We start from the raw sequence: 15,406 nt of genomic DNA, 5'->3' as shown, positions 1-15,406 counted from the left end.
GGGAAAACAAAAGAAAAAAAGGGGACTTAGAAATTAGAGGTGTGGGGGATCAGTGTGGTAAAAGAAGAGGGTCTAAGGAAAGAAGGGAGGAGGGTGGGGCAGGGGAGGTACTAGAGAGTGAAAATTTTCAAATTATGTTTTTATATATACACAAATATGCCACAACAAAATCCACCATTAGGTATAATTAATATGCACCAATAAAGAGGATATAATCCAAAAATATTTTATAGGGATATGAAAAAATACTGAAGTGAGAATTACCCCCTAGTGGCAAAGTCAACAAGTGGATTCTTGCATATTTTATAAGGTTGCTACTTAAAGCATGGTTCCAGAACCTGCGTGGTTTTTTTTTTTTTTTTTTGGAAATGCATGATCTGGTGTCTTTCTCTGGACCTACTGAATTGAATATGCAGTTAAACAAGATCCTCAAGTGACTTGTTTACTCAAATACAGTTTTGGGAAGTGCCACTGAATAGTGATTCCTGTGTCCCCAAGGTCCCCACTCTTTGTTCTGGCCAGATACTGGGAGAAGACTTAATGTCTGAACAACAATTACTTTGGGTATTCTCTGCCATAGTTCGATCTTTTTCCCCACCAGCTGAGTGCTTCTAGCTCATCAATGCTTGTTGTCTTTAGAAACGATTATACATTATAATCAACTTGTTGGCAGCACATTTATCTACATAAACTGTCACTGGAAGGTTGTTTTAAATAACATTACACAGTGTATTCCAAAGCTATGTTGTGTGACTGGAATATGAAGCTGAGACAACCTGCCAACTTTTATGAAATAAGCCTACAAGAAATATTACCTTCTCACCACTAGGTGGAAATAGAGTAATTTTGTGTGTAAATTTTTGTGGCCATGATCTGTTGGAATATTTCATAAGCTGAAAGGAATCTAAGAAATCAGGCTGATTCCCATCTCCTAAATTTCATGGATGATAACATTGAAGTTCAGCATATTAAGTAAAGTTGCATCTCTCTTACAAAAGATAATTTTCTAGAGCGACTGGAGGAAAAGTTCCCTGTAATTCTTGGTTCTTTAGTCCTTTTCATTTGTAAGAATAATGTGTTATTCTTCCAGCATGAAGGAAGACATGATGGGTCACTCATATTACATATGTGCTCTTACCAAAAACAACCACCAGAACAGTTACTAAATGTTAGTAAAAATGGGCGAGGCTAAAATTATTGTTCCTTGTTTCCTATATTGTAATTAACCCCAATCAAGTGGTAATTCTCTTCTATTTTTCCAATGAAGAAACACTCAACTATCCCCATAAAGTCATATGAGAATTTAATCAATTCATTTTCACAACATCTTTATTTCTTACACCTCATATTGTGCTCAAGTTAAGCAACCTAGAGCATGGTTTCCCTTAGCAGGTGAAGGGAGTACTTAATGCTTTTCAGAGCTTGAAAAAAAAAATATGATTGCACTAGGTTCTTTTTAATACCCCTCAAGTTCTAATATTCTGATTTTCTTCCTTTCCTAAGAGTAATGGTAACTGATTTGTGTATACATACACATAGGCGTGAGCACACACACACACACAGACATACACACACACCCCTCAGCTGATCAGTGAGGCATGCGAGAACAAAGCATTAAATGTGTTTTCCGAGTGGCAGAACAATCACTATGCCCTTCTTTGTTCTGTGGGAGATACTAACAGGTTTTTTTAGCCTTATTTCTTTTTAATATTTATTTAATCTCAAAAAGGATTATTTCTACTCATCATAGCAAAGATTGTGCCTAAAAGTTAAGTTTTAGGTAACATTGTAGGGTTAAGAGCTACCTCTTAGGCACTTAAGGTATCTCATACTGTGGGGCCACTCTCCTTTTGCTACTTCTGTAACATGGTTGATTGTGATAATCTAAAAATTTTACCTCAGTACTGAATCTTGATTATTACATGTTATATACAAAAATGGATAAAACATGTTGAAGTAGCACATTCGGAACAGAGGAGCTGCCTGGAAGCTGGCAACCTGTACCTTGAAGCCAGTGATTTTCCTTCAGAACACCAGATCTGAAGCCTGGAAAGGATTTAAGAAATCAGCTAATCTAATTCTCATCTTAATTTTATAGATGATAAAAACTGCCTTGGGTGTGGGGCATGTAGACCCCCCTATTGGGTACAATCACATGACCTGAGTTATTCAGTACCATAGGAAGACTGAGGGGACTCTCAAATTAGAGCAAGGTTTGACTAAAAAAAAAAAAAAAAAAAAAAAAAGTAGCACAGGGAGGAAATGTCCAGAGCATGTTGGGAGATAGCAGTCACATTGAGGTGTCTTGGCAGGGTGACTGTGGCCTCTGCTCTCGGCTTCATCACAAGTACAGTGAACAAAAGGCAATCAGGCGTGGTCCTATTTCACAAGGTCTTGTGTAAGAAGGGCCTGGATGGAGATTCTGGTTTTACCACCGTGGTGCAAACTTTCTTTACCTTACTCCCTATTCTGAAAAGTTGGAGTAATACCTCTTAGCAAAAGTGCAGTGGAAACTAGAGTGAGTGGGTATAAATGTCAGGGAGTACAGCATCTACCATATAGTTGGTACTCAATAAATTGACACTATCTCCATGACAACAGTCAACCTGCATAGCAAGTTCCTCACCTCACTGAGTATCTCCCATCTTGCTGCCAATAAACAGGACAGCACAGAGTTAGATAACCACAAATAATTATTAGGAGTGGAAGTGAAAAGGAAAATTGCTGGAGCCTGAACGCTCATGAGTCTGAGAAGAAACTCTGAAGAGCTCAATCAGTGGGGTGCGGGCCTCAGTAGTACACAGCCTTTCAAAATGACTGTAGGAGACCAGAATGTGCTACCCCCACATACACTTCCTTGGCATATTTTGAGTTGGTTATTCTGAAAAACTGTGTACACGAATAGCTTTGAAAAGCTGTTCTTTGTAAAATAAATGCACATTTATAAATGAAATCTACATTACTACAGATAGTCCTCAATTTAGTATGGGATTACCTCCAGATAAATCCATCATAAATTGAAAATACTATGTAAATTGAAAATGCATTTACTATATCTAACCTACTGAACCTATCTTTGGGCAAATGTGTTCAGAATACTTAACATTAGCCCCACAGTTGAGGGAAATCATCTAACACAAAGCTTATTTTATAACAGTGTGGTAAATCTCGTGTACTCTACTAAAATTCTGTACTGAAAGTGAAAAACAGAATGATTGTATGGTTGTTTCACTAACAACTTTTATTCCACAAGAGAATTTACCTACATCACAAGACAATCTTTATTCATATAATTCCTCCAATTACCTTCCTATAACTTGTGTGCCCACTACCCACTGACGTTCCAAACCCTTACTTTCTGTAGATCTGAATGCTTCCTAAACTTCAATCATCTGACCTTTCTTGGAGCCTCATGTTTTGTGGGACTCCTGTGTATATGAACGTGATTAAATATGAGGTTTCTCCTGTAAACGTGTTTTATGTTATTTTAACTCATAGTCCAGCCAGAATACCTAGAAGGGTAGAAGAAAGTTGTGTTTTGCTCTCCTATAGGGGAGTATAAGGTAATAAACATTGCTGAATGGCAGTGATAGTTACTTAAAACTTCCTATAGAGTTTTAGTTTACAAACTGAATTTCCTGGATCCCCGTCTCACCCAGCAGCTTCTGATAAAACTGTCTAGCTCAACTCCAGCGTACAGACACCCAGAGGCACTCATGAGGCCAGGGGTGGCCTGCGGGTGGGGAAAGCACTTCTTAAAGCAGGAAGTGGGTTGCAGACACATCTTTGTCGGCTGACAAAAGAGCAGAAAGTTAAGGAGGCAAAGCAATTATCAGTCAACCCACCAAACGGCAGATCAATCAATTCCATCCAACCGCGCCTGGCGAGGGCTAATTCCTCCAGGTATTTTGGAAGGAAAAATCGCTCAGCTGCATGGTCTGACCCTAGGGTGCTAGGCTGGCGGCCAGGCCTCCCAGTCGCCCCCTCTGGTTTGCTGGGCGTGCGGAAACGACAAATCGTGCAGGGGCTGGCGTCCGGAGAGGCGTGGGGCGCGCCGGGCGAGTCCCCACTTGCAAGACCTGCAGCGGGAACCCTGGGTTCTCGGCAGGTGGAGCCGGTTCGCACCTTCCGACCCCGCTAGGCAAGTCCGAGGGGCGCGCGGAGGAGGGGCTGGGCGAGGCGCGCCTCCCATTGGCTGCCGGGCGCCGCCCCGCGCCGCTGTCTTTATAAAGCCGCGTGGCTCTTGGCGCTGCAGAGCACGCTATCCGCCTCCCAGGAGCTCCCCTCGCCGCGTACACCAGCCCGCCTGCGCCCACCATGGCCACTATTCAGCAGCTGGAAGGAAGATGGCGCCTGGTGGACAGCAAAGGCTTTGATGACTACATGAAAGAACTAGGTGAGGCACCCAGCCTGGCAAGCGTCCACAACGCCTGCAACGTGGCATGTGTGTGGCCGTTTTGTCCTATGTCCCCATCAGCATGCTGGGATCCGGGGTGGGGAAGAGATGCTCAGCTCCTTACCTCCTAACCCCTCCCATCGCCTCGCCACCATGCGGTTCCTGGCGGCGCAGCACCACGCGGGCAGTCAGCTAGGAGCGAGGAGCGCTCGGGTCTCCGGAGATTCCGGAGATGTGCCACCTCGGGGTTCCCCCAATCCTCTTCTACTTCTTTCCCCTCGCCCACGCGACAGCCTTCTGGCACTGCTTCCAGTTCTTTACCTGGCGCGCCCCCACCCACAAGGTGCACTAATTTCGATTACCTCCAGGGGGGTCCCCTAACTTTCCCTTTTTCTTTTCCCGGCACTCATTGCCCCCATCCTTCGTGCCACCATCCTTTTCTCTCTCCCATCCGCCCCATCGTGGCAACACCCAGTGCCTTTTCCACCCTGCTGTATCTTTTGTTCCTCGATGGCGCGCAAGTCCGCTTCCCTCGTCTCCACCGGGAGATGGTGTGGCAGGGCACGGTCTCAGCAGAAACCCTGGAGAGGCTCTGAATGAGGCTTGGGCTTCAGCTTAGGTACTGTACTTGACCGCATCTTTCCCAGGTCCACTGCCCTCTCTCACCAGTAAGCCAGGCCGGTAGGGTTGGCTCAGCTCCCCATGCGGCACCGGGGGCCTCCTGGCCTGGCCTGGGCCGGGTGTGGCGCTGGCAGCGGTGATAAGCTGCCTGCATTGCCAGTCGAGGCGCCCCAGTGGGCGGGCGGCCTGTGGGAGGATCGCGGTGAGACAGATTGTGCCTGGGAATGGCCTTACTGCCCTCTCCCAGGGTGAGGGGCGCGGATACAGTGGGCTCGGTGGGAAAACTGTAATCAAGAAACTGCTAGCCTGCAGCAGCTACTGCTAACTGCTGCAAAATGGGTGTGGCCCTACAGAAGGCACTTGAGTCCTTATAGTCTTCAAAGAAAGAATGAGTCTCTGTAGGGAGATTCTGTCAACTGGAAATAATACTTCATTTTCTAATGCTGTCCTTTTCTAAACCAGTGACAGTGATTGCATGGTGGTTGACATTGGACAGACAGCAAACAAAAAAATAGACCTTTGTCACAGGCCATTAGGAAGTGGGATGGAGTTAGCTTAGCTTGTCTCCTCTCTGGAAGGGGGTTCCCAGAGTTGAGGGCCTGCTGGGACTAGGAGGCTACTTCAGAAACTGATATTTAAGGTAGCTTGCTGGTGAAGTCACTACAGTGACCCTCTCTTGACATCTTGTCACCAAGCACTTCAGAATCATTCCTGCACCTGCTTTATCCAAGCCAGTGAGCGGTTAAGGCTGGTTTGTGGTGAATCGTGAGTGTATTTACTCACACCATCAACAAAACAAGACCACTTGTTGCAGTGACCAAGATGACTCTGGGAAAAGCCGTTTACTGTACTCTTTCAAAACATGACAGATTTTGTGTCCTCACAGTTGTGAGGACCAAATAAAAGAACACCATTTCTCTGCCACTGAAAGTGCATGTGTGCTTAGGGTCAGGATGGCCGGTATCCAGGATTCAGAAGTCATGAAGGTTGTCAAGGCTCATTAGGGAAAAGTCAAGATGTTTGGGAAGAAGAACTCATTTATTTTGTCCAGATTGAGAATAGTGACTTAACTAAGAACAAAAGCCACCAGCCTTGAGCTGGTAAAAGAGAAGACTCTAAAGGGACATTGAAAGCCTGGTTGAGTGTTCTGAAAAAAACTGGTAGTCTCCTTACAGTATGGTTTTATTTGTGAAACAGAGATTTCACCTGGCTCAGAAGTTCCTTATGACTGTTGACACCAACAGGAAAAAATGCTGATTAATATGTAACTTAATATATAACAATGTGAAACTTCATAGCTGTATAACTATAGTAATTAATAGACTATAGAAAACAAAAATCAATTCAAAGGTATTCAAATAGTATAATGTTTTGAGTTAGCCCTATGATCTGGATGCTAATAAATGGAAAAATTTTTATCCTGGAAAATAGAAAATAGTGTATTGAGTTTTACAGCTTTGAAATATTTTCTATGTTCCAGGGTAAGAAGTTTTTCCCCATTTATTAGCATCATGATCGTGCTGATAACTCAAAACATTGCCTATTTAAATATCTCAGAATTGATTTTTTTTTTTATTTTGTGTAGTCTATTAATTGTTTATCAAGCCTTTTATGGGGTTGGGACTGGGGCTCAGGAGCAGAGTGCTTGCCTCGTACATATGAGACACTGGGTTTGATCCTCAGTACCACATAAAAATAAATAAACAAAATAAAGACATTGTGTCTATGTATAACTAAAAAAATATTTTTTAAAAAAAGCCTTTTGTGTGCCAGACTGTATGCTGGGGTCAGAATAAAGTGATTTTTTTTTTTTTTTTTTAAACCTCAGCTGAATTCTTTTTTTTTTTTTTTTTTTTTTTTGAGAGAGTGAGAGAGAAAGAGAGAGAGAGAGAGAGAATTTTTAATATTTTTTAGTTCTCGGCGGACACAACATCTTTGTTGGTATGTGGTGCTGAGGATCGAACCCGGGCCGCACGCATGCCAGGTGAGCGCGCTACCGCTTGAGCCACATCCCCAGCCCAGAATAAAGTGATTGGCAGAATCTGGTGCAAATAGAAAAAGATGAGAGAACTTCAAGTTTGCAATTTTGAATCCTTTATCTTTACCTTTAATGAACTACTTTGAGTAAATAATGTTAGGGAATAAAGTCTTCCCTAACTTTCTGAGGGCGGGCATAAATATTTGTAATATGCTGGCAAATGGAAAGCACTGAATATGTGCTCACAATAAGCAAATAAATGAAAATATGCCAGGCATAGTGATTGTAATTGATTATTGCTTTTATTACATAAATTATAACTGGTCTTCTGATATTTTATATTCTACAGGAGTGGGACTGACTATGAGGAAAATGGGCGCAATGGCCAAACCAGATTGTATCATCACCCTTGACGGCCAGAAGCTCAACATAAAAACTGAAAGCACTTTGAAAACAACACAGTTTTCTTGTACCCTGGGAGAGAAGTTTGAAGAAACTACAGCTGATGGCAGAAAAACTCAGGTCAGCTCTAATATGTTGTTAAATCACTGAAGCTTCTAAGAATGAGAAATCGTATTAATGACATTTTTCCCATGTATAGTCAAAAGAATTATTTTGTAAATTGAGTTTTGAAAAATTATAAAAGTACCAGCTTCATAGAATGAGTGTTTTTTGTGAGCTTCTAGATTGAAAAGCAGAAAGTATATTATGTGTAAAATCAGTATGGTTGATGAAGTAGCTGCAGAAAGGAGAAGATGAAAAAAATGTTGATTAAGGAGGGTTATGAGTCATGCAAACTCGTATATTTTGGAAGACTAAAATGTGTACTTTGTTTCTGCAGACGGTCTGCAGTTTTGTTGACGATGCATTGGTTCAACATCAGGAATGGGATGGGAAGGAAAGCACAATAACAAGAAAATTGAAAGATGGGAAGTTAGTGGTGGTAAGTGTCAAACTGCTTACATCTTGTACTTCGAGTTGTCATGTCCATTGGTCATGAGCAGGAGAGCTAAGCTTGGGAAGAAGAAAATGCAAAATAACAAGTTAAATACAAGAACACTGATTACCAAGATAGATGTTGGTGGGATAGAGAAGTGACATGACTTAACATGGGATGGAGCTGGATCTGGGTTCCTCCTTGCTCAACTGCTGCATCACCACATAGTCTTGGCAGGCCACCAAGCTGCCTTCTTGGGTATATGTTTTTCCATTTTATTTAGATACTATATTCAACACTTTAGTTTCCAGGAAAGTATATGCATGTCGTTTAGTATAAACTAAAGAATGGGATCTAGCTTCTCCTAAAAACAGGTTGTTTCCTTCTGCAACGTAGATTACAAGATCTTTTAGGATTTTTATCCTAACATTTCATTACCACAATGACTCTGGAATGTAAGACCAGCCTAACTTTTTAATGTTGTTCTTTCTCCTAGGAGTGTGTCATGAATAATGTTACCTGTACTCGAGTCTATGAGAAAGTAGAATAAAAATTCCATCATCACTTTGGACAGGAATTAGCTGAAAGAATGAAGAAGCTCAGTTCAATGAGCCAATCTCCAGACTGCCTTTTTTTTTCATTACTGTGTTCAATTATCTCTATCACAAACATTTTACATGCAACTATTTCAAAGTGTTGGTTTAACTAAGATCATCCCTTTGGTTAGTAAATAAATGTGTTTGTGCTAATACATGTTGTATGTATTCTTTAACTTTATAGGAAACTAGTGATATATTTAATAATTGTGAATTGAATAAATTCTGAGGTAGTCTTGAGGGTACTATGTTGTGCTGGTGATTTATATGAAGAGCTGCTTTTGCAACAATACAGCACAGCAAACAGTGTAGAGTTTGCTCTATGCTGAACTTTGTGCTAACTCAAAGAATTTACATTTCTGGTAGAAACTGTTCTCATTAAAAGGCAGCTACACGAACTTTATAATTTAATGGAAAAAATCATAGTTTTAGTGGTTTGCTTATAAATATTTAGGATTTCTGCAACTAAAAATATATTTAGCACTTGAGGTCCTACCAAGTGCCAGGAATTATCTTAGAGGCTGAGGTATATCCGAACACAATGGACAAATTGTTGTCCTCCATTTGAGGAACATCACAGTGTTAGAAGAACACAGTGTGTTCGTTATCAAAAGTTATGAAAGTAATTCAGTTCTAAAATATACTTCCTGTGTGAATTTGTACACAAATATACTACATAATATGCAGTATGAAGATAATTAGAATTCTAGTGAACCTGAGTTCCATTTCTCAAACCCAAACACAAATATCCACAATTCACATTGGAGAAATAGGTTGTACGCACTGGGCTTAAGCTCTGTGTACATGATCCACAGAGTAACATTAGGGGCTGGCATTGTTACCTCCATTCTGCAAATAAGGGAGCATATATTTGACTAGCTAACTTGTTCAAGGACACAGCTTGAAGTTTTAGAGCTGAATTGTGAAACTTAACAGGTCATGTCCACTTGATGTTTTTAGTTATTCCACAACACTGCCTCATCTCAGTTTGTGAGAAATAGTTTAAAGCTGAAATAATAGTACTAATTGAGACTTTATTCTAAAGTCAGCTTCCATGTGCTGAGATGTTAGCTGTAAGAATCTTAAAAATTACCTAAAGGTAGCAGTTAGTGAAAGAGTTAGGCTTTCTCACTGATACCTTAGCCCTCAAGTTATTGGTTATTGAACACCTGATAATGTAGCTAATCTGAATTGAGTAGTACACATGGGATTTCAAAGACATGGAATGAAAAGTAAAACACCTTATTAATGTATTTTTTATATTAGTTACATATTTAAGTCATATTTTTAATATAGTTGGTTATCTAAGTACAAATAAAATTAATTTTACCTGTTCATTAAGTTTTTAGAATGTGCCTAGGAAAAAAACTAAAAAATCACATGTTCTTGCATTGTATCTATATTTTTTATTGGACAGTGTTGTTTCAGGCTTCTTTTCTATATGAATTAGCATCTTGCTTGTTTAAGAATATGGAGGCATCTCCACTTACAGAGAGGACACATCCCATCAAACCCATCCGAAGTTGAAAATATGATAGGTAAGAATGCATCTATTACACCTAGCCTACCTGACATCATGGCTTAGCAGTGAACTGTTTCTTATGATCTCTTGGCTGATGGAGCTGCACTGATGGCTGTTATCTAGGTCACAGCTGAGTGCCCTACCTCATATTAGTAGTCCAGGAAAAGATCAAAATTCAGAATGTGAAAAAAAATTTAAAATATGGGTTCCACATATTTTGGAAACCCTGCTTGAGTTCTTCTCTCACCCCACTTTTCCACTTAATTATTAATTGTGTAGGCTTATTCAACATTCTCCCTAAACCAAACAATGGACTAAGTACTTGAAATGTATTTAATTCTCAGGACCACTGCAAACAATATGCTAACTGTGGTTTTCCACATTGTTTAGATGAGGAGACTAAGGATAAAAGCTTAGGTAGTGGTCCCAAGCCATGCAGCAAGGGCAAGTTAGGAAATAGGTAGGAGCTCAACTTTATCTGCCCATACAACCTGTGTACCGGCTACTGTGTTCTGCCTATCCTTTGTGGCTGGTGAAGGATCACTCGAGGGGCAGTAGGCCCATGTTTCTTACATGATGAACAGTTGATGTTTTGGATGAGAGAAATTCGCTCTACCCTACATGGCATGCATCATAGAAATCTTAGCAGCCTAAGATCATGGCCCCCAAATGCCCGTGGCATCCACCATTTTACCGCAAACACTTCAGTTTCAGGTGTACTCTGAGGGCATGGTGCTATATCCAAGTTGAAAATCACAGGAGGGAACAAGTATATCCCAACTATGCCACCTGCTGTCAACTAAGGTCTATCTGCTAAGCAATCTTTTCATGATTGATCTCACCAAAAGATCTAAAACCAGTGCCCCTCACTGATTATTATTATCTTTTCTCAACCATAGGATGCTGGGATGCAATATGTTTAGTGACACAATGAATAGGATCTCCTGGGAAATTTACTATTTTCCTAGAACTATCAGATTCTCCTGCTTTCTTTACTATGCTTGAATGTTTTATTGCCAGTAACCTACTAGAATTTCTCTATGGTTGTCTGATTTCAAGCTAGTTTAATAATCCTAAAATACAGTATGATGATTAAGTGCATGAGCTTTGAACACAGACAACTCTGGAATTCAACTCTCTCTGTTAGGACCCATGTTACTGAAGGTACTTATCTGAACCCATAACGTTCCTTGTCAAAGGATATAGCATTTCTTGACTCATTGGATCAATTAATGGAATCATTAATGATGTAATATATGTAAATCACTATAGCACATGACCCAGAACATAGTAAAGGCTTAAAGTCCCCAGAGTGTGGCTCAGTGAAACTTTCTATGATGGTCATGGTGAAAATGCTGTACAATACCTGTGCTGTCCACTGGGGAGTAACTAGACACATGTGGTGGGTACTGAGGCACTTGAGATGTGGTGAGTGCAACTGAGGAGCTGAATTTTAATTTAAGTTAAAACAAATTTAAATACACATATGCTGTTAGCAACTTCTGACTCAGACAGCATAAAATATTAGACTACTCTTTTTCCAAACAATTTTTTTTTAATTCCAAACTGCTCTTCTTGTGATATTCTCTATCCTAATCCATAGGAATGTTACTTTTCTGATTCCCAATCTAAATGCCTTGGAGTTATCTTTGATTTTTATTGTTCTTTCCTGTTTCATATCTAACCCATTAGCAAATTATTTCTGTTTTGCCTTCCAACTATATCCAGGATTCAGTTACTTCTCACCTCTTCCACAGATACCACTCTCATTTGAGTAATCATCGTCATCTCTCCTCTTCTATACCTGTTTGCATCTTGTATCTTTCCAGAGCTATTGTTTTCAAAAACAAGTTAGAACACGATGCATCTTCACTTAAGAAGAGGACACATCCCGTCAAATCCTAAGTTGAAAACATGGTAGATAAGAATGAATCTAGTACAACTAGCCTACCTGACATTGCAGCTTAGCAGCACAGCACACTGTAGGGCATGAGATGTTTCTTCTCATGATCTCATGACCTCATGAAACAGCACTGATAGTTGTTACCCAGTGTCACAACTGAGTATCCTACCTGTATCACTGGTTGGGGAAAAGATCAAAATTCAGAATTTGAAAAAAAAATTCAAAATATGGTTTCCATGGAAGGTGTATGAAAGTTGAAAAATCCTAAGCCAGGCTATTTTAAATCGGGGACTCAGTATGTCACTTCTCTGTTGAGAACCCTCCACTGGTTTCTCATTTCACTTGGAGCAGAAAGCAAAGTCTTTTATGAAGGTCCTATCTGACTTGCTGGGTCTCCCAACTTCTCAGTGCCCCTCCTGACTTCATCTCCCACCATGCTCCTCTCAAACATTCCTCTCCAGCCACTCTGGCCACTGTTGATAAAGGTGTGCTGCTGCCTCAGGGTCTCTGCCTCTGCACCTTTTGATGCATCTGCCCACAATCTTCTCCTAGGAATTTTCCACCCAAGCTTTCTCACTTCCTTCACATCTCTTCTCAAATGTCACCCTAGTAGTGAGTCATTTCTAGACTACACTATGTAAAATAACTCCCAGCCCTTCTACCACTCTCAATTCCCCTATCCTGCTTCATTTTTCCCATGGCCCTTCCCTTATCACTAATCCTGACTCATGATCTATCTACTTGTTTAATCTTAAAATTGTTTTCAGTTATTATCTGTCTCCCCCACTGGAAAGTCAACTCCATGGAGAAGGAGCTCTTTTTATAGTACACTGATACTCAATTAGGAGAGAACCCAGCACAAAAGAGAGGTTAATAAATATTTGTCAAATGAATAAATTCACTAATAAACTAATGGCTTCTTATGTCTACTTCATACATTTTGATATTATTTAAGACCCTTGCTGATGTTGCGTCAATCTTTTTTTTTAAGCTATAGTTTTTACTTACTCCTAGATGTAATATGCTTGTCTGTGGGATCAGGATGTTTAAGTTCAGGCTTGCTCCTGAGCTGGTGTGCCACCATGGCACTTTGCTCTGAAATGGAGGTCCAATTTGGATAAGTGTATAAATGGAGTATTCTGCTAACAGGTAACGTCTGTTCAGCAGAGCTGATTTGAATTGTTTGTGGGACAAGGTACAGATCAGATACGATTTACTGCAAGAAAAATGGTATGACATAAGTCAAACCCTCATCAAAGAGAAATGTACAGGAAAGAGATGGTGTATCTTTTGGATTATGTCTTTGAGGACTGTGAGGGCCTCAACACTTGTCTGTGAGCGAAGTCTCAGGGGCGAATGACTATGGTGGATTATGACTGTGAGATCACTGTAGGCACTCTGAGGTATTGTCATACCCAGTAGTGACTTATTGCTAAGGTACTCAATGTTGATCTCTTCAAAAGTCTTTTCCAAATTTTGGTATTTGAAATAGTACCATGACTATAAGAAGTTGAGAAATAGGCTTAGGGATACAGTTCAGTTAGTAGAGTGCTTGCCTCACATGCCCAAGGCCCCAGGTTCCATCCCCAGCACCACACACACAAAAGATGAGAAGCATCTTTTGAGCACCTAGATGCTGAGGCTACAAAGTATTAACCTAGGCTAATACTCAGTTCTTGCTGCATATGACAATGATTATTGATGTCTATTGTGTTTTAAGTTCACTTTCAAGTTTGTAAGAATAATTATAGCTTTCCCCCAGTTTTTATGGGCTGACTGTTCTTAGTGTTGCCCTTTTGGAAATGGCTGCTTCATGTTTGCTGTGGGCTGGTTGAACTGAGGAAGCTGGGGAACCAGTTTAAAAAGTGAGTGACACATATTTTGAAAGGTTGTGAAAGGCCGAGTGGTATGACTCGCCACCGGTCACACCATGGCTGGAAAATAACAGGAGTCTTATGACATCTGGTCTGTCAGGCTCTGTCACCAGGTCACATGTGGATATTTACTTACTATCCAGCCCTCTCCTCTTCCCGTTTCTCCTTCTCCCATTTTTCCTCTCACACTGCACACTTTGCAAATGTCTGAAAAGAAAAGAACAATTTCTTAAAAGAGCTTTTTATTTTGAGGGGCTGGAAATATATGAGAAGGGGAGCAAGACAGAGGAGAGACAGGGCCCTGTCTCATGGAACTGACATTCTTGTTGGAAAAAAATGGAAAATACATGATTCAAACAAATGGCAAAGAGGGATAATGTGACTAGGGAAAAATAAAACCAAGTAGTACATGGAGTGGACAGAGTGGAAGCCAGTTCATAGGAGGCAGTTGGGAAAGGCCTCTCAGGTGAGGTGAGGTTTGAGCCCTGAATGACAAGCAGGAGGAAGCAAGTGAAGGTCTGGCCTTGGGTGTTCCAGGCAGAGGGACTAGCAGCTACAGAAGCCCTGAATGGGGTCACACAGAGCCTCAGGGCCAAAGAAGCTTATTGAAAGAAGAGCAATGTCGGGCAAGGTGGAGTCTGAGCTTCGGGGTGGGAACAGAGTGTGTGGGATACTGTGGCTGCTCATGAGGGATCAGAGTGTGTCTAAGGATCAAGGAAAACCATGGAGGGTCCCACGCCGAAAATGACAAGTGACTATCTTAAGAAGATATCCTGGTTTCAATTTTTAGTAATAAGAAACTGGTATTTGGAAAAACTCACTGAAAAGGCTGAGCAAAATATTTTTTAAATTGCCTTAAAGTGAAAATGAGTTAATAAAATCACAAGCTGCTACTACTTGGCCTCCATCTGGGAATCCAGAGAAGCCCAACTGACAGGGCTGGTTTTGCACTGGAGCATTTATCTGCCGATGCACAAGTGACCAGGAAGCTGTGCTGTGCTTTTGGCAACCCAGGGAACAATTGGCCTTTGTCTGATGGTGGAGGAGCAGACTCCATCCTCTACCTATTGTCTGAGAGAAAGAGTTCCTAGTGGGTGAAAATTTAGTTATGAGGATGCTCATCTGAGGGCTGTTTATGCTAGCAGAGAGTTAGAAAACACATAACTGTCTAAAAAGAAGGAGTTGGTTAAATAATCATGATACATCCACATAAGGGAAATGCTAGAAGGAATTAAATAAAAAATTTAAAAGATTAATATAATATATTAATTTATAATATTAAGGGCTCATAATGCACCCTGAAGTAAAACAAACAAACAAACAAAAAACCAAAAAAAAAAAAACCCTGATTATAAAATATTATATACACTACTTTCCCATTTGTCTAACAATATGTGAATGTGTAAAAAAATGTGGAACAATGTTAATATCGGTTATTTTGTGAAATTGGGGTGATGTTAAATTTCTTTCTTTATTTGTTTATTTATCTGTAATAAGAAAAATACAAAATATGTAATGCAAATAGCTTTATTTATATTAGATAAATTTATATTAGAAAATACTACAGAAGAGAGGTTGA

The 15,406-nt window shown here is 40.5% G+C and overlaps 1 protein-coding gene across 1 annotated transcript; it reads left to right on the top strand.

Annotated features, from left to right (window-relative positions):
- The first annotated feature begins 4,225 nt into the window (after positions 1-4,225).
- Fabp5 (fatty acid binding protein 5) lies at positions 4,226-8,683 on the top strand. The gene is made up of 4 exons (XM_005336008.5): positions 4,226-4,396; positions 7,345-7,517; positions 7,837-7,938; positions 8,429-8,683. The coding sequence occupies exons 1-4, from the start codon at positions 4,318-4,320 to the stop codon at positions 8,480-8,482; spliced, it is 408 nt and encodes a 135-aa protein (XP_005336065.1). The 5' UTR covers positions 4,226-4,317; the 3' UTR covers positions 8,483-8,683.
- The last annotated feature ends 6,723 nt before the right edge of the window (positions 8,684-15,406 follow it).

Source organism: Ictidomys tridecemlineatus, chromosome 7, assembly GCF_052094955.1.
Source record: "Ictidomys tridecemlineatus isolate mIctTri1 chromosome 7, mIctTri1.hap1, whole genome shotgun sequence".
NCBI lineage: Eukaryota > Metazoa > Chordata > Mammalia > Rodentia > Sciuridae > Ictidomys > Ictidomys tridecemlineatus.
Note: the sequence above shows the minus strand (reverse complement) of the source record. Positions and strands in the feature narration are given on the sequence as shown.